At 42.1% G+C, this 19,081-nt stretch overlaps 1 protein-coding gene across 16 annotated transcripts in view; it reads right to left on the bottom strand.

Annotated features, from left to right (window-relative positions):
• LOC141409515 (thymosin beta-4-like) overlaps nt 1–19,081 on the bottom strand; it is a 211,121-nt gene that overhangs the window by 145,965 nt on the left and 46,075 nt on the right. For 2 of the 16 annotated variants that reach the window (XR_012430478.1, XR_012430474.1), the window contains 2 exons: nt 13,666–13,763; nt 12,689–13,202 (listed from right to left, as the gene is read on the bottom strand). The exons of 9 other annotated variants lie outside the window; for them this stretch is intronic. Coding sequence is in view for 1 of the 7 variants with exons in the window: in XM_074030512.1 (XP_073886613.1) it covers nt 13,071–13,202 (132 nt within the window). In the remaining 6 variants the exon portion in view is untranslated. Of the gene's footprint in view, nt 1–12,648; nt 13,203–13,665; nt 13,783–17,108; nt 17,240–19,081 lie in introns of those variants that run through there. 5 more of the 16 variants (XR_012430477.1, XR_012430479.1, XR_012430480.1 and 2 more) reach the window with 5 other exon arrangements.

Genomic DNA, 19,081 nt, shown 5'->3' with positions numbered 1-19,081 from the left:
AGAACAGAAAACCAAACACCGCATGTTCTCACTTATAGTTGGGAATTGAACAATGAGATCACTTGGACACGGGAGGGGGAACGTCACACACCAGGGCCTATTATGGGGAGGGGAAAAGGGGGAGGGATGGCACTGGGAGTTATACCTGATGTAAACGACAAGTTGATGAGTGCTGACGGGTTCATGGGTGCAGCACACCAACAGGGCACATGTATGCATATGTAACAAACCTGCACGTTGTGCACATGTACCCTAGAACTTAAAGTATAATAATAATAATAATAAAAGAGATTACCACAGCCACCCCAACCTTACAAATCACCACCTTTGCTGATCAGTCAGTAGCAGTCAATGCTGAGGCAGGACTTTACACCAGCAAAAAGATTAAAACTTGCTGAAGGCTCATATGACTGTTAAGACTTTTAGCAATGAAGTATTTTTTATTAAGGTATGTATTTTTTTTTTAGATATAATGCTATTGAACACTTAATAGACTATAGTGTAAAAATGACTTTCACATGTACTGGGAAACCAACAACTTTGTATGACTCACTTTATTGTAATATTTACTTTATTGTGGTGGACTTGAAATGAATTCTCCAAATCTCTGAGTATGCCTATGTCTGGATTTGAGCAGTATGTTGCTTTTGTCTAAGATGCGTAGTCTTGGTAAAAATTATAGTCCATTTTCATGCTATTTGTGAGAATGGAGATAATGGGTGTACAATGCCTACCACAAATGAACTAAATGGTAGGTAAACAATATATCTTATTGCTTTTTATTCATTTGCTCGTCACAAAATTGTCACTGAATATACATTATTGTCTCCATTTTACTAATTAGGAAATTGAAGCAAAGAGCTCAAATTGCCCAGCTACCCAGTAGCAGAAATAGTAAGAGTATTGCTAAAGTTCTTAGGCTCTCATTTGTTTTTCCCATAATTTACTTTCTACGTATGGTTTTACATAAAAGAGCCCATTTGTGCCTTTCAGTATATTCATGTACATAATATTAAACTTAATAAAAGTTTATTGTTATAAAAAAAGTACAAGAATCCAGTACATTTCAACACTCTGACCCAGGAGAAGTACTTCGTCAGATTACAATAGCCTTTACCAGTTAAGCCACTTAACAACAAAAATGAAATAAACCATTTAAATATCATTTTGTTCTGACTTAAAGCCAACAAAAATAAAGAGTCGAAGTATATTAGGCTAGAAACACATTTCCCTATAGAACTACCATTATAACCTCCAGTTAGGATTAGACAGTGGGACTTTTGTAATTATATAAAAATTACACGTATTTTATTGGTTTAACTAGATCAAACATGAATGCTAGTCAATCCAACTTTCAAAGAGTTTATGTAAGTTCAATCAGCTGCACCCAGCCATTATTTCAATGACATTTGCAAAGTGTTTTCATTTCTAGCCTTTCTACTTTTCCTTAAAGAAAGATAATTATTCAAAAGCTTCCAGTAAAGCAAACACATCATTCACACAAAGACAACCCACGTGGGAAGAATAAAAATAAATGAAAACTAGTTCTCTAGATACAGCCATATTAAAAGAGAAAACAGAGTTAGGGAGAGATCCCACACATTTCCTTCAACATAGCCAGGTATCGGCATGGAACAGCTAAAGGACTAATCAGTCTGCAGTTTCCAAAATACACACCAAATTAGTGTCTAACAATGGAACTGCACATGTGAAATAGAAATCAGTCAGGATACCCACCACAGACCTTAACATTATCAATCAATGCTTTGACACTACAAATAATTAGCTGTGATCCTGAATGGACAATTTTGTGTCCATACTTTGTGTGAGGTATTTTAAAGCAATAGATGAAACTATGGATACAAGTCATTATATATTTGTCCAAACCCATAGACCATACAACACCAAGAGTGAAGCGTATGTAAACTATGGACCCTGATGATGATGATGTGTCCATGTAGGTTTATCCGTTGTCCCACTCCAGTGGGGAATGTTGGTAATGGGAGAGGCTGTGCATGGTGGGGGCAGAGAGTATGTGGATATTCTCTGTACTTTCCACTCAATTGCTGTGAACCTAAAACTGCTCTAAAAAATAAAAAGACCATTTAAAAGGTTCAGGGGGAAGGCTTTCTTTATATGTTTTTTCTTCATAAGTAAGATTTCTTTCAAATGTTATGGAATATCCTCAGTAAAAAGTCTTTTCATTAACCAAGGAAAAAACTCTAGGCTGGGCATGATGGCTCATGCTGTAATCCCAGTACTTTGGAAGGGTGAGGCAGGAGAATCACTTGAATCTGGGAGGCAGAGGTTGCAGTGAGCCAAGATCACGCCACTGTACTCCAGCTGGGGCAACGAGAGTGAAACTTTGTCTCACAAAAAACAAAAAGAAAGAAAAAAGAAAAAAGGGTCTCTCTGTATTGTACAAATATTTCACATTTAATGGAATTCAATAGGAAAAAAAAATATTTGACCACATAGAAATATACATGTCACTACACATCCAGCCTTCCTGTGGAGTCCTTCCTTCAAAGAAAATGCCACTTTGTCCAAGAAGCCTTCCCTGATCCCATCACCCTGACTACCACAGATATATCTGTTGCTTGCTCGTATAGCATCTTGCACGTCTCCCAGGCACTCTGTCACACAGTGGACAAGTACAAATTGTGTGTTTTGTTTTAATAGTAATGATCAACTGTCCCCCAGTCTGCAAAAGTTTGGAAGCAGGGTCTATCCCTAACATGTGCTTGCCATTGGCTCTCTGGTATGTGGCAGTGTGCCTGTCATACAGCAGATGGTTTTCACAAATGGCACTGATCAAAGACAGAAGTGAATGCAATACGGAGTCATTAAAGGAATTTATACTTTAGTGTTTAGGTCCTGAAGAGCTGGGAAGAGTGACATAAATAGATTGAGCAGATGAAAAGTTTCATGTTCTCTGAATGGAGCTTTTAGGAAGTTTATTTTGTTTCCTATGAGGTAAATATCCAAGAGATTTGGCATAACACCAAAAACTGAACAAAAGTTTGCATTTTGGATCAAATACACATTGTTTAAGAAATAATACGAATTATATTTTTATACAGTATAGATAAAGCCACCTAAAGAAAATTTATAGAACAGCAAATGCCAGACTTTTCTTGTCATCATTCCCTAAATAATAGTGTAACAACTATTTACATAGCATTTACATTATATTAGATATTATAAGTAATGTATAATTTAAAATGTATAGGAGGATATTTGCAGGTTATATGCAAATACCACACCATTTTATGTCAAGAACTTGAGAATCTTCAGATTTTTTTATCTGCAGGGTGGGGAGGCCAGGTCCTAGAATCCTTAAGGTGCATTGTAACTTCAGTCCAGGTTGATGTATTTTTCCTGAAACTAACAGAATTATATTTTTCAAGGATATTCATCCAAGAAGAACATATTGTTGTTTCAATGTAACCAGCAGTTATTTTTCACCTGTAGTTTTAAAAATAACCTTAGTGCTAAGCTGAGTGCCAGACAGTTGAAACAATAGAAATGTCTTAAAAACCGAAACAAAACAAATGTCAATTCCGTTTCAAAGTTCTTGTGAAGAATGAAACTCATCATCAAAGAAGAAAAAATATGCAAGAGCAACACAGAAAGGAAACAATTTTACATGACTCTGAATTATATTACTATTATTATTATTAATTTTTTTAGACAGGGTCTCACTCTGATGCACAGGCTGGAGTGCAGTGGTGAGATCACACCTTACTTGCAACCTTCACCTCCAGGGACATTCTTCACTATGGTTATCTGCAAAGAGTATAACATGATGGAAATTTACAACTGGCTACACTGTACTTTAGGTGATACGTAATGACTAGAAGTGTTTTGTAGTCTTAGGTCTTTTATTTCCTTAACTGTTGTAGCTGTTGTATTCTTAATATAGGATGTTTTATAAATAAATAGAACTGAAAATTAATCAAGAAAAATCTTAGCAGAAACTAAAGTTGCACAGACAGTTAAAACCATGACTTGCAACATTTCTTAGCTACATCAGAATTTAACCTTATACCTTGGGAAAGGTAACATGCAATGGCTGCTCTTATGCACAAATGATTGAAAACTATTATTTGTGCTATATATTTATTAAGGGTTTTTGAAATTCTGATTTTACAGTTAATCACACCAGTCAAATAGGACTTCAGACCTCTCTGAGAACTTCTCCCTCACCAGGAGTCCTTCTTTGCAAAGTATTTTCATTAATGGGCATTTCAGTCTCTGTCAAAGTGTAAGATCTATTTGAATCTGACCAATCCTGTTCTCTAAACACAACCAGGATAAGAAAAGGGACCCAACATGTAATTCCAAATACCCACTCAGAATGTTTGTAAATGATAGCATTCTGACTAAAATGATATCGTATTAGTCAGAACACAACTCTGAGAACGCCTTTGAGAGCTATTCAATCCATCTTCTTGCTGAAAACCAGACAAATGTAACTCGTTAATGACATGTCATTGTCTCAATACTGAGAACTTTCCAAGGGAAAGAGGTTACAGTGTCCCTGTAACATGCTGCCTGACCACACTGACTTTTCCATCCCCAATTCCTAGTGAAATCTCTCAAAGCCATTCAAGAGCAAAGGTGTAAGGAGGTGCATGTGATCAACTTTCAGATTTTCTGCCTGCTGATATATTATTCTCTAATTAACTAATTCCTCTATCAACTCTCTCCAACACATTTACCATGCCAAAGGAAAATATCAAAACCAGAAGAGAAAAACAACGCAGGGACCATCATCCTGCCTGAGTGTGAAGAAGGAAGATCACACATACCTTACTGAATTCCATAATACTTAAGGGCAGGACCAAGATGATGACACAAATTACATCATGGAAATGAGCATGTAGTGGGGAACTTAGATGTCCCACTAATGTGTGAGGAGAAAAGAAAGAATGTGATTGGAGGAGAAATCTAAGTGTCCAAAGATATCACCAAACCTCAAAATTACCACATCTGACTCTCTCTGGAATCATCAACTTGGTGGTCATGTATTTGAATAACATATGAAAGCCATCTGCAATAGTGTCAAGACAAGAGTCAGAGGAAAATTTGACATCCTGAGAATTACAAGTTAATAGCAATTCAAATTCAACAGTCACCCTTTGTAGATGAGTCAACTAGGGCTCAGGAAGTATAAAAATGTACAGAACATTACTGGTTCAAATAAAAAGAATATTTCAATAGTAAGTACAACTTACTTAAAGTCAAAGGTTTTGTTTCACATGCCAGGCTACTACTCATCCATCATGGTGGCAAGTTCTCAGAAAAATTAGTATCTTCTTTTCTCAAATGAGAAGAATAAAGTCTTTATAAGATAATCTCAGAGATGTCTGTGAAGAAGACCATTCAAGGTCAAGGCTATAGTCTAACTGTCAAGATGCCAAGTTCATTGATGTGAATGCTTTGAACACAATGAGTGATTTTCTATAACGTAGAATAAGGTCTCAGAGAGATCTGGGGTCCCACCTAGAGGTTGATTAATCCCAATTAATCAAGGGATTAGCCATGGAGAAGTCAGAATTCTAAAATCTCGCAGTAAGTTTTCATGTAGCAATAAATAAAGTGGCTTCTAGTTGCTTATAAATAAGAGCCGCCTAATTAATTTCTACAACATATGGTTGTTTCAAGTCTTTGCAAAGGCGTAATATCCATGTAAAGCATAGACTCCATACAGTTGTTTAATGCAGGGTTACACTAAATTAGATTCACATATCAAAACCCTACTTGGAGAAAATGAAAATCCAATACTTTTAAGTGCTATTTTTAATATAATTTCAAATTCAGTTTCAATTTCCTACGGCTGCCATGGCAAAGTACCACAACCCAGAGGGCTGAAACAGCAAAAACTTATTGTCTCTCGGTTCTGGAGACAATAAATGTCTCTGACTTACAATACCAAAGTATAGCAAGACCATGCTGTTTCTGAAAGGCCCTAAGGGAAGATGGGCTCCATTATTTTCTTTGAACTTCTGATAGTTCTTTGCCTTGTGGCAGCATTCCAACCTTCACATCCATGTCCTCACATCTCTGGATGTCTGTGTTAAAAGTTTCCCTTTCTATAAGGACACCTGACATATTGGATTAGGGGTCCACCCTCCTCCAGAATGGCTCCTCTTAACTAATAACATTTTCAATAACCTTATGTCCAATTAAGGGCACTTTCTGAGGTACTGGGAATAAGGACATCAACATATGGATTTAGGGGTACATTATTAATCCAGAAACTGGTGAAAATAAATTAAAGCCATAGGACAAATACTATGTTGTTTCAACCACACTTCAACATGCAACCCAATGAAGAATCTCTGCCTTAATATGTTCATGTATGTTTTTTCCCAAATTGCTTCAAATCACTATCAATGTTTATTTTTTCACTTTGGCCTCCTTGCCACCTCCCACCAAATGTGAGAACATGGTGTTTTGTTAACAACCCATATGTCCATCTCACTGACAATGTTTTTTGCTTTCATAAAGTATGTCAAACTTAGAGCATGTAAGTACATCCTAAGAAGGTATTTGTTATACATAATGTAAACTGTTTAGACTCATGTAGTCTGGTTTTCATTAAAACAAATTGCTTGAATAAGCATGGAAAAACCACACAGTCATGATGAGGTGATTTGGCAAAGCACACAAGTCTCCCTAAGTGTACAATCAACTCATAAAAATGTTGCACCCCTGCTGAGACCTTCAGCTTTATGCTACTGACCTTTGTTTCATACCTAGACCTTGATTACTAATGATCCATTCTCTCCCAGGAGAAGGGTTCTTCATCTTAAACCTACATTCCCTGAACACTTACGTTCAGAGGAACTGATAAAGGCTTTTTCATCCATCAATAAGTTGGAATCAAACTCATGTTTCAAGAGATGGCAGCCAGATTGTGACTCCAGCCCCTTCATTTGACAAATGAGTCTACTGATTCTAAGTGAGCCTGCTGAGGACACCACTACTGACTTCTACTTAGTAAGCTCACACTTAATCAACTGTACGTAACCTGAATCAAAAAGGGCTGCTTGGGCTGGGCGTGGTGGCTCACACCTGTAATCTCAGCACTTTGGGAGGCGGAGGAGGGCAGATCATGAGGTCAGGAGATCGAGACCATCCTGGCTAACACAGTGAAACCCCATCTCTACTAAAAATACAAAAAATTAGCCGGGCATTGTGGCAGGTGCCTGCAGTCCCTTCTACTTGGGAGGATGAGGCAAGAGAATGGTGTGAACTCAGGCAGTGGAGGTTGTAGTGAGGTGAGATCACACCACTGCACTCCAGCCTGGGCGACAGAGCGAGACCCCATCACACACACACACACACACACAGAGAGAGAGAGAGAGACAGAGAAAGAGAAAGCTGCTCAAAGAATGTTCAAGCTGGGAGATGGAGAATGGACAGTTCCAAAGCTAGAACTTAGCACCTCTTATCAAGCAGAGAAAGGCACCAGAGAGAAGTCTGACAGCACGACCTACTGAAGCAGTGGCTTTCAAAGTGTGGTACTACAACCAGTGATATCAGCTTCACCTGGAAGCTTTTGAAACATGCAAATTCTGGTGTTTCACACTCATAGAATCAAAACTCCTGGGGTTGGAGAGCAATGAGCTGTTTCACAAGTCATCCAAATATGGCTGATCAGAATCCTAAGGCCCTATAAGCTTAGAGAATGCACAAAAATTATGCTATTCTATAGTTTACACAAGGCATTTCATGATGCACTTTCAGTTTTTTCTGGTCCTACTTCATAGATAAAATGCCTTTGGATAATATGGATATGCTTCATTAACTGCTGTCCAAAACCTCCGCTCCCTGCAAAATGGTGTTAAGAGTCAGGTTTCTGGAAAGCAGTAGCAACTTATCCATAGACTTAATACAAGCAGTGCCCTCTAACACTTTCATAAGTCTCTGTATCATAGCCCTAACATTGTATACCATTAACTGAAACATACCAGGTAGGTTAGAATATCAAATGTGATATAAAACTTATAAAACATCCAGCAGAGTGGCTGCTTCTTAGTAATCTTCCAGGCAGTGCTAACTACTGTATTACCATTGCGCATATTATTCTAACACTTTTCATGTCCTGATTGCATCTTGCAGGGCAGGTGCTTCTCTCCCCCACTGGATGCATGAGGGGTTGATATCAGGAAGGTGGTATAATCCACCCTACCTACCCATCTACAAAGCAGCAGAGTCTGGATGCAGAACAGATCCACCCAATCCCAAAGCCCACTTCCCTGTTCCATAACTCACAGATTCATAGCTCCTCTTCACTCTGCTAACCTCCCACATATATTATATTTTTGAGCCTTAAATAGCTCCATGCTGAATGCCCTGGACAAAGCATCCTGGAGCTAGATACTGACATTTCATGAGGCGCTAACATGCACTGTTCCTTTTCGTGAATGAACAGAAGCATTCAGTTGTGAAATAATTAGGTTTCCATCCCATCTTCCTTGCTGTATGACATTCTGAACAATTCCAGGTCAGAGCAGTGCTGGATTATTCAGGTACCCTTGGTCTGTATTCCCACCTCTATGCCTCAGTACTGAGTCCCTTGTGTTTTTGGGAGTGGTTGACAGCCACTGCATGCAGGAGTGGCAGAAGCAGCCTGCAGACCTGGAGGTACCAGGTGTGCACATCTACCCACCGCTTTTCGGTCTTGTTACTGAAGTGCTGGGCAGTGGAGGAAAGTGGGGACAACTGGGGCAGAGACTATTAGAGTTTAGATTCCTCTGCTGAAGAGGAAAGTCACAGCAGGCGAACAATAGCAGGTCACAGTCCCAGGGAATCTGAGTCACTGCCAAGTGCATAGGTTGGGCTCACCTGAGGCCAGACCTGACAGCTTTCATACTTGAAAGTCCACATACCTGACTGGCATCCAGGTTGGAGGCCAGGCAAGCTTCTCCCATCCTTACACATGGCCTGAAACTGTGCAAAAGATGGAAACAGGCACATGCTCCAGAGACAGCTTTCTGGATGGGCTCATTTGTAGGAGTTGGAGGGGGTGAGGTGACCCTGTTGCAAAGGAGTCCTCCTAAGACTTCTTGTAGCCCAGCCTTTACAAGTAGATTAATAAACACCACATCCAGTGTCATCAGTTGGCTGCAGCCTGATGGCTCCATCTTGCCTCGCTCCTCTTCTCTCCTCTCCTCTCCTGTTCTTTTCTTCTCTTTTCTTCCCTTTTTCTTTTCTTTTCTTTTTTCTTTTCTTTTCTTTTCCTTTCTGTCAGAGTCTTGCTCTGTTACCCAGGCCACAGTGCGGTGGCACGATTTCAGCTCAGTGCAACCTGCACCTCCCAGGTTCAAGTGACTCTCCTGCCTCAGCCTCCTGAGGAGCTGGGACTACAGGAATGTGCCACCAGGTACAACTAATTTTTCTATTTTTGGTGGACACGGGGTTTTGCTATGTTGGCCATGCTGGTCTCCAATTCCTAACCTCAAATGATCCACCTGCCTCAAATGCAGGGATTACAGGCCTTGAGCCACTGCATCCAGCCCATCTTCCTTCCTTTTCTTTTTTTGTTCTGTTTTGTTTTTTGAGACAGAGTTTCACTCTTTCACCCAGGCTGGAGTAGAGAAGTGGCACAATCTCAGCTCACTTCAACCTCTGCTTCCCAGGTTCAAGCGATTGTCCTGCCTCAGCCTCTGGAGTAGCTGGAATTATAGGTGGCCGCCACCACACCTGGCTAATTTTTTTGTATTTTTAGTAGAGACAAAGTTTCACCATATTGGCCATGCTGGTCTCGAACTCCTGACCTCAGGTGATCCACCCGCCTCGGCCTCCCAAAATGCTAGGATTACAGGCAGGAGCCAGTGCACCTGGCCCATCTTCCTTCTAATTGTTAATAAATAAATAAATAAATAAGCCAAGTTGTGGTGAACAGAGAAGCTTGGGGTTTTGTAAGGAGAGTGTGTTGCTGTCTTTTACATCTTAAGAAAGCTTAATCCCTGCCATTTAGATAAGTCAATTTAGGCATTACCAGGTTAGGGTTAAAGCTCCCAGAATGGCTTTGCAATTGATGACAAAGCACTTATTGAGTCCTAACTAATTTGCAGCTTATTTCACCCCCAGCTAATTAAAATGTAATCAGGATTGTCTAACAATGTACATTCCGTCAGCAGTTTTTCTTCCGAAGAGAAATCATGCCAAGGAAACCACAATAAAAGTCTTTCTCGGGGAACTGGCTTCATCTAAACTGCTGCTTTAGCCACTAAAACTGTAAAACAAATAAATTACAGCACTGACAATTTAAAAGAAAAAAAAAAGCCTATTCTCCGGGAATAGGCTGCCCTGTTTTGTTTGTTTTCTGTTGTTTCAAACAACAATGTGGCATCTTCTCAGGAGAGTGACTTTCATGGTAGGGCACGGAGGGTTGGAAACCAGGTGGCTGGGGACCGGGCTCTCTCCTGGCTCTGTCCAGGGTGTCTGGGTAATTTCACCGCAGGAGGTGAGCACTGGGTCTTCCATTCCCTGAAGACCCAGGAGGACTGCAGAGTGTGCCCATTTCTCTGACTCCCAGGAGATACTCTTTCTATGATTTGGAACAAACACAACGGCACATTCGAGCACGCGCCGGCTTTGCCAGCAGGTTCAAGATCATCCCCGAGGGTTAAGGGGAATTACTTCCACACTCCACCCTTATAATATCGCCTTCTCTGGCAGCTTAATTTCCAGGGCCTCCTCTTGACGCCCTCCCCTCCTCGGCAGGAGAAGACCCCAGTTTTAAGAGCCAAGGGCTGGCTTTCCTGTTCCCGCCCAGCCAGGAAGTCAGCCTCCCGCCAAGCACCCACCTCTCCTTTTGGTCCCCCTAGAATTTCCCTGAGGCGAGAAGTTGGAAACTTGGAACAGGTGGGCACCTAGGTACAGAGTAAGAAGGAGAGGAGAAGCTGAGAGAGGTGAAAAATAAATGAAGGGTTTCAGAACTCGCGCGCTCCACAGGGCTGAAAGAGGTAGCAGCCGCACTCTGCGCCCACCGCACCAGGAGCCTCCGCTAAAGTCCGGCAGGGAATCCGAACCACGGTGCAGGGTCCGGGCAACCCTCAGGAGCAAAGCACGCGGTTCCTGCACACTCCCATACACATGAGAGCGCGCGCGCGCGCGCGTACACACACACACACACACACACACACACTCCTCTACTCGCATGTTGAAAGAACCTAAGTATGGGTTTGGGGGACAGTAACCTCGGAACACGTCCCTGGAGTTTCCAAACACCGTCCCGCCGAATCCCCTGTCCCCGGCACTTCTCTGACGCTCTACGCTACTGTACAAGACCTTGAATCTTCAGGGACTCCGAACTGAGGCGCGCACAGCCACCTGCACCCTCCAACACGCGCATACACGCACCCTGGAACACGACTTGGCACAAGTGCCCTGATTAGGGAATCCAAGGTTCGGTAGCGAGCTCTCGGCCCGCGGAGGGTGAAAATCATCGTTCAAAAGTGAAAAAGTGTCGGCCCGCGGGCACCTGCGGAGCTGGGGCTCGAGGCATGGTCCCCGGGCGCAGCCGGGGGCGCCTCCCAGACTCCCTTCCAGTGCCCCTGGGCGCCTGGGACTTCGCGGGAGTTGCCAACCGCCCGGAGTCTCGCGCACTCAATTCCCGGGAAACCGCCACATCCACACACCCACCCTTGGCATTCACTACTCTCCCTCCTCAAGGAAATCGCCTTTGTTTTCCTTCTGGGAAGGACGCAGTTGGCGCAAGACGCCTAGGGCTTCTTTTTCATTTCGGGAGCCGGGAGGAGGCTGCAAAACAGGGTTTAAGCACCCCGACTGTAAGATCCACGCCCAGGGGAAGCCAGGATCAGCCCGCTGCGCTGGCGGAAAACTTGACGCGCTTAGGCTGGTCGCCGCGCGCCCGGGTGCACAATCGCCGCGGCGGCAGCCCCAGAAAGAATCTGGGGCGGGCTGCAGTCTCCACGTACCTGGAAGTCCGAAAGAAGGCAGAGATGAGCATGATCTGCAAGCTTACGCACCTGGAGGCGCAGCGGGCGCGCAAGACGCTCCCGACAAATAGCGACTAGTCCAGCCGCCTCGCAGCAGTTGCGCTAGGGCTGGCCGCCAGGCAGCCCTTGGAGGCCGCTAGCCAGAGGCAGAGGGTCAGGACCGCGCCAGGCACCCCCGGCACCATGGCTGCGGATCCGGGGCGAGGGGGCGGGTCGATGCTCCCTGTTCCGCGCCAGGGCCGCACTGCTGGGGACCAGGCAGCCGCAGCTACTACGCCGGAAAGTTTGATTCTTCAAAATCCATCCAGGCACTCCCAGCCCACCTCGCTCCCGGCTTGCCCTCCAGGGGTGGGGTAAGGAATACAGGCGGCCGCGCCATTGGCTGGAAGGCGTGTGAGTGACAAGGGGGCTGGGCGCAGTGCCCTTGGGCGGGTCTCTGGGACTGAGAACCTGGACACTCCGCGGGAGGGTGGTGTCTAGCGTCTCTCCACGCACGCCGGAGAGGCCTGGGGAAGCCCCCACGCAGGCGCGTCCCTGTGCGCACCAACCGCTTCTTGCCCCTCCTACCTTCCCCCTCCGTCCAGGTGTGAGCAGGCCCAAGCCCCCCAAGAGGGGTGCCCCCATTAGCAGGACGGAAGAGGCCTCAGGACCACAAGGGGCGTCCTACCTTCCTTTAATTCCACTTGGTTTGTTTCTTGAGGCGTCTGTTTTTCCTTTTTTTTTTTTTTCTTTTTTTTTTTTGGCACGGAGTCTCACTCTTGTCTCCAAGCTGTAGTTTAGTGGTCCGATCTCGGCTCACTGCAACCTCCGTCTCCCGAAATCGAGCGATTCTCCTGCCTCAGCCTCCGGAGTAGCTGGGACTACAGGCTGGCATCACCACTACGCACTTTTGTATTTTTAGTAGGGCCGGGTTTCACTGTGTTGGCCAGGATGGTCTCGATCTCCTAACCTCGTGATTTTCCCGCCTAGGCCTCCCAAAGTGTTGGGACTACAAGCGTGAGTCACCACGCCCCGCCAGGCGTTTGTTTTTCTAATAAGCCTTGCACACCCACATTGAGTGATTTATTCAAAATATACTTGCGACTTAACCCTCTTTCTTTCCCCGTGATTTGCCCGGACCCTCTTGACTCAGTCTTTTTAACTTTGATATGACTGCTCTGGCCTCTCCTGTCTTTTCCAGTGCTCTTTTTGCACAAGAGTTCTCTTTCCGCAGCCAGGATCCTGTTACAGAAAGACAGGAGGCATTGATAAGACACAACGTGTAACAAAGCTTTACATTCCCCTGAGCTCCATCAGGAAGTTAGTCCCCTTGCAGGTAAGAAAGCCCAGAGAAAAAAGACCCAAGCACACTCCTATTGGAAAGGACAACAACTGACTGCTGTTCCTTTGCTCTGACATCTCCACTGTCTCCTACCCAATTGCACTTTCACCTTCGAAAACATAGGATCTCCATAAGCACCCAGCTAAACACAGTCAGAGTATCTAGATGCACTCGCTCTACTCAAAGCTACATCAGAAGGCTCGAATCCTCTTTGCACAAAGCCTATATAGTTGTTTTGCAATTTCCCACCCTTTCCCCGATTCTTATACATAGGTTCCAGGTGTGAACAGGCCCAAGCCCACCAAGAGGGGTGCTCCCTTTAGCAGGAGGGAAGAGGCCTCAGGACGGCAAGGGGTGTCCTACCTTACTTCAGTTCCATACGCTTTGTTTCCTGAGGCGTCTGTTTTTCTTTTCTTTTTCTTTCTTTCTTTTTTTTTTTCTTTTTTTGAGATCTGCAATTTCTGCAATTTTGAGATCTGCCTGTTAACAAATTGCAATGACAACCATCTGCAGCTATCCTATTATGAGTATTTTTCAAGTACATCATCTTACATGTGTATTTCTTCACATAACTTAAACCTGCAAGGCCAGTCGAATGAATTGGCACTGATGTGTTTCTCAGCAAATTAGAAAATCAGGGTCATTTTGTTCACAAGGTTCTATAAGAAGAGCCAGTTTCAGGGGCGTGCAAGCTGTACAGTGGTGCAGTCCTACTCTTAGAAGGGCTTTTCTGCCATCACTATCTGAAACTCTTCATAATTTTTGAACAAATTTCCCTGAATTTTCATTTTGCATGAAGTTTCACAAATTATGTAGCTGGCCCTATCTGTAGGTTTTAGCCATGACAATCCTTTACTTCAAGGGTCCCCAACCCCCAAGCCTCAGACCAGTACATGTCAGTGGCCCGTTAGGAACTGAGCCACACAGCAGGAAGCGAGTGGCAGGCCAGGGAACACTACTGCTCTTCCTCAGGTCAGATCAGTGGCAGCATTAAATTCTAATAGCAGCGCCAACCTTATAGTGAACTATGCATGCGAGATATCTAGGTAGCGTACTCCTTATGAGAATCTAATGCTGGGATCTGAGTGTAATAATTTTATCCTTAAACCATCACCTGCTGCCTCCAGGTCCATGGAAAAATTGTCTTCCATGAAGTCAGTCCATGGTGCCAAAAATGTTGGGGACCACTGCTTTACTTGGGCTGGAAACTTAGTAATTTTAGGCTAAGCTTACATGAGTTGTTTTAAAATTGCCCAGAATTACAAATGGAAATCTTTTTTTATATATGTTAAACAAAATTAATATTAATGAAGAGTAAAGAAGCTAACTATAGTGACCCCAAGTAGGCATGTGTCAATAAATAATGAAGTCTGAATAGAGAGACTGTCTTCTAAATGTTGTCACTTTCATTTATGAATTACTAAAAACATTTCCAAAAGCTGTAGGGGATCCTTTCCTAGTGTTTGTTTGGAGTTTTAAAGTTAAGCAAATATGTGGTCTTGGTGAAGGCAAAGATATTATGTACACTAACATTTTCTTAGGTATCTTAATTTGATTTATAATTTTGCATGTCATATCATGAAATGCATATTCTGGAAAGTGAAATCACAAGGACAAGCATGCTGAGCTTTTAAAAACAGCCTTTGGATGTTCACAAGGGTCGCTGTATTAAAAAAAAAATGTGTGTCCTTCTTATATGGTTCCATAGCATATTAATTTCTATGAATAAATGCATTTTATACTAAACCACAAAGGAGAACAGTCAGTTATTAAAAGGAAGCTTGGGCTTAAACATATAGGGCCACCTTATTATGCATATGTTAAAATAATACTTGCAGTTATATTGCTTTCTTCCTTTAGAATAATCACAGACTTCCTCTGTGATTATGCAGGTCTCTCTATTATTTATTTTAATTGCAGCTTAAAGCAACTTTTAAAAGGGAAACATTCTAGTAAAGTCAGAGTAACAGTCAAATTCCAGTAATTTTTTTCACTCTGCCCATGTACACCTAATTTATTATCGAGCTCACCTTCCAAATTGAAACATGGAAGTTCTCTGACTTTTGACATAGCCAGGTAAGCCACACCCTAAGTTCATGAAAGCCAACCATAGGGGAGGAGAACACTGAGAGTATGCTGAGGAAATTATGGATAAATAGATAGGACCCTCAGGTGCAGCTAGTAAGAAGGTGTTTAGTATGTCTTTCTCCGAGTCTTCCTTGACCCCCATGATTGAAATTTGTCTAGTGAAGAATCGAACCTTACACTAATGTTGGTTTTACTTAAATAGACAAACACACATTTGAAGGGAGTAGAAAAGTATCTTAATTGTCTCTTACTTATATCTACATGAACAAAGACCAAAATTTGTGGTTGTCTTGGTCAGGCTGTAGAGGAATCACATAAAATAAAGCCTTCATTCACAGTTTCAAGTTTTGTGTTTTTTTGTTTTTTGTGTTTTGTTTTTCTGTTTTTTTGAGACTGAGTCTTACTCTGTTGCCCACACTGGAGTACAGTAGCACCATCTTGGCTCACTGCATTCTCTGCCTCCCAGGTTCAAGCAGTTCTCATGCCTCAGCCTCCTGAGTAGCTGGGATTATAGGCACCTACCACCATGCCTGGCTAATTTTTATGTTTTTGGTAGAGACAGGGTTTAGCTATGTTGGGCAGGCTGGTCTTGAACCCTTGACCACAAATGGTCTGCCTGCGTCGGCCTCCCAAAGTGCTGGGATTACAGGAGTGAGCAGCCACCCTGCCCAGTCAGTTATCGATTTCTTTTTCTTTGTTTGTTTCTATTTTTCTGCAAAAAAATGAAAAACATCTGAAATCTTTACTAGACTCCAGGACCATAAATTCAGAGATTCTGAGTCAGTACATCTAACGTGAGAAGTTGAAATATCAGTTTTTAAATCATACCTCAGGTGATTCTGTATAAATTCAACCAGGGACTATACTTTGAGGGATATTTGATTTTAGAAGTACATCTGAGGAGCACCTTGGAGCCCTGGGCAGGAGGATCACTTGAGCTCAGGGGTCTGAGACCAGCCTGAGCAACATGGTAAAACCCCGTCTCTACACAAAGTGCAAAAATTAGCCAGGCGTGAACATATGTGGTCCCCAGCAACTCAGGAGGCTGAGGTGGGAGGATTGCTGGAAGTCGAGGCTGCAGTGAGCCCAGATCACTGCATTTGGTGAACCATTTGGTTCAACCTTGATGACAGAGCCAGACCCTCTCTCAAAAAAAACAAAAGATATATCCATTAAAAATTGTACAGATATTATAATTTAAATAGCATCTATGATTTAATTTTGTTTAAAGTATATTTTTTAGATGTGTGTTGCTATGGATTGGACATACCAGTCTATTTCTTAACAATCAAATGGACATATTTTTCCAATACCTTTAACCAAGGCTTTAGACTCCTTGTTTTTTCAGGCTAGAAGTTTGCCTTTTTAAAGGTCTTCCAGCTATGCTGGATAAAGACAAAGTGTGAAGGTAGCAAGTATAATCTTTATCTGACATACCTCTCTTGGAAAAGCAAAATAAGAACTCATACAAAACTTGGAGAACAAATAGTTAAATATGACAGGATTTAGGAGTCATGAACAGAACAATGTCATTCCTGGTTTTGGTTATCAGGAAAAAGTGAAGTAAAGGAAAGAAGGTCACAGATGAGGTCTCGCTTCCTTTCAGTTGCCTCCGTTTGATGACACAAGAGTGTGCATCTTCTCATAGAGACTGCAGTTCACTTCAGGAAAAGTAAAAGTGGCAAGATTAAGGAGTGTGCAAGTATGCTAGCCCTTACCCATACTTCCACACTCTCAAGTGAAGTTCTCAGGCTTTGCTAGCTCAGCTCTGCTAATACTGTTCTTTAACTATTTTCCTTCTCCTCCAGACTTGGTTCTCTTCTGTTCAGCTTTCAATTGCGTCATCCAACTAATGCCAAAAGTGAAACACACACAGACACACACACGAAAAATAAATGATGAAATGCATGCACAGGATACAATTAAGAATCAAATGGATAAGGCTGGGCACGGTGGCTCACTCCTCTAATCCCAGCACTTTGGGAGGCCGAGGCGGGAGGATCATGAGGTCAGGAGATTGAGACTATCCTGGCTAACACAGTGAAACCCTGTCTCTACTAAAAAAAAAATACAAAAAATTAGCTGGGCGTTTTGGCGGGTACTTGTAGTCCCAGCTACTTGGGAGGCTGAGGCAGGAGAATGGCATGAACCCGGGAGGTGGAGCTTGCAGTGAGCCGAGATTGAGCCACTGCACTCCAGCCTGGGCGACAGAGTGAGACTCTGTCTCAAAAAAACAAACAAACAAAAAACAAAACAAAACAAAAGAATCAAATGGATAAATGTCAAATTTGCGTCTTTTGCAATGTGGCTTCAGGCAAGAATGAGATTCATGTGCATGGTAATGTACCCATGTGGTCTCTGATGGCCAATTTAATGATTTTACAAATAACAATTATTGCTTTTGGCATAGGGTATTTTAACATACACTCTTATTTGCACAAAAGACCATCACATCCATTTATAGTCTTCTACTTTCTTTTACTATCTTGCAAGGCTAGACACCCTATTTGGGTATAATTTTAGCATGTAACACATTTTCCCCTTCAACAAGATTATAAAAATTTAGTTGCAGTCCATACAGTTTAAAGAGATCACTTTTGTCAGTCACCAAGATGTTTCCTAAGATTTTACAAAGTTTCAGAATTGTGTTTCCTATTATTTTCTGCACTGAAGACTATTTTAAAGATATTTTAAACTTATTTTACAAAATATACAAAGAATTGTCTAATACTATGACTTCTAACTACCACCACTTCTCAAGAATTTCTCTTTGCCCTTTCATGTCATGTCACCATCAATCAGTGTTAAATTTGTTTACTTCCTGCTCTACACTTGTGCTGAAAATGCAGACTAGGTCATGGCTGGTTTTATTCCTGGATGCAATCATTACTAAAGTTAAAATAATTACAAATAATAAAGTGTGTCATAGGGTGCATTTTCACATGTCAAAGGCAATTATCTGGTGATGGCTATGGTGATGTTTGGCTGTGGGTGTGATTTCCCTCTCAAAACTCCGCCGTGAATCTGTCTCTCTAGAACATGTGATGGCCTCTGTTAATTCTGGTGTCTTACACAGCAGAACAGATGCTGCACCCAGCAAAGAAGGTGGAGTTTTGAAACCCAGTGGTTTCATAGGCTGCTTGATGCCAGTAAAACTGAATACTTGCCCCAGTGACAAGGCAGTTAACTAATTTTATCCACTTCTAATGTTATCAATGCTACTATAAGCAATCATAAATACTTAGGGCTCTCATGTCAAATTCTACATATAAGCCATAGATACTGAAAAACATATAAATAGTTAGGAACACTTAAAGTCAAATATGGGAGGCTACTTAAAAATATAAACAGTAACCATTGTACTTCTGGTTCTTGACATGACAAAATGTTACTGGCTTGTACCTAAACAAATACTTGGAGAAGCATAAACCAATTAATAGAAGCATAAGTTTAATGAAGTCTTAAATGATATAACTTTTAATTAAAAATGACATATGTAACTTTTGAGTGTCCTACTTTTCAGGTGACATGCATAATGTACTTTCAGTAAAATTTGTACTTAACATTTTGTAAAGTGAGGCTTTTTTGAGGCAGTTTAAAATACAAAGTTCAAATAAATAATCGTGTTTATTCTGAATTTCATGTTTAAACATGAAGATAAATCCACAGGTGCTCTTCTGAGTTACTGAAA

Source organism: Macaca fascicularis, chromosome Y, assembly GCF_037993035.2.
Source record: "Macaca fascicularis isolate 582-1 chromosome Y, T2T-MFA8v1.1".
Taxonomy (NCBI): domain Eukaryota; kingdom Metazoa; phylum Chordata; class Mammalia; order Primates; family Cercopithecidae; genus Macaca; species Macaca fascicularis.
This window is presented reverse-complemented; position numbering and strand designations above follow the sequence as displayed.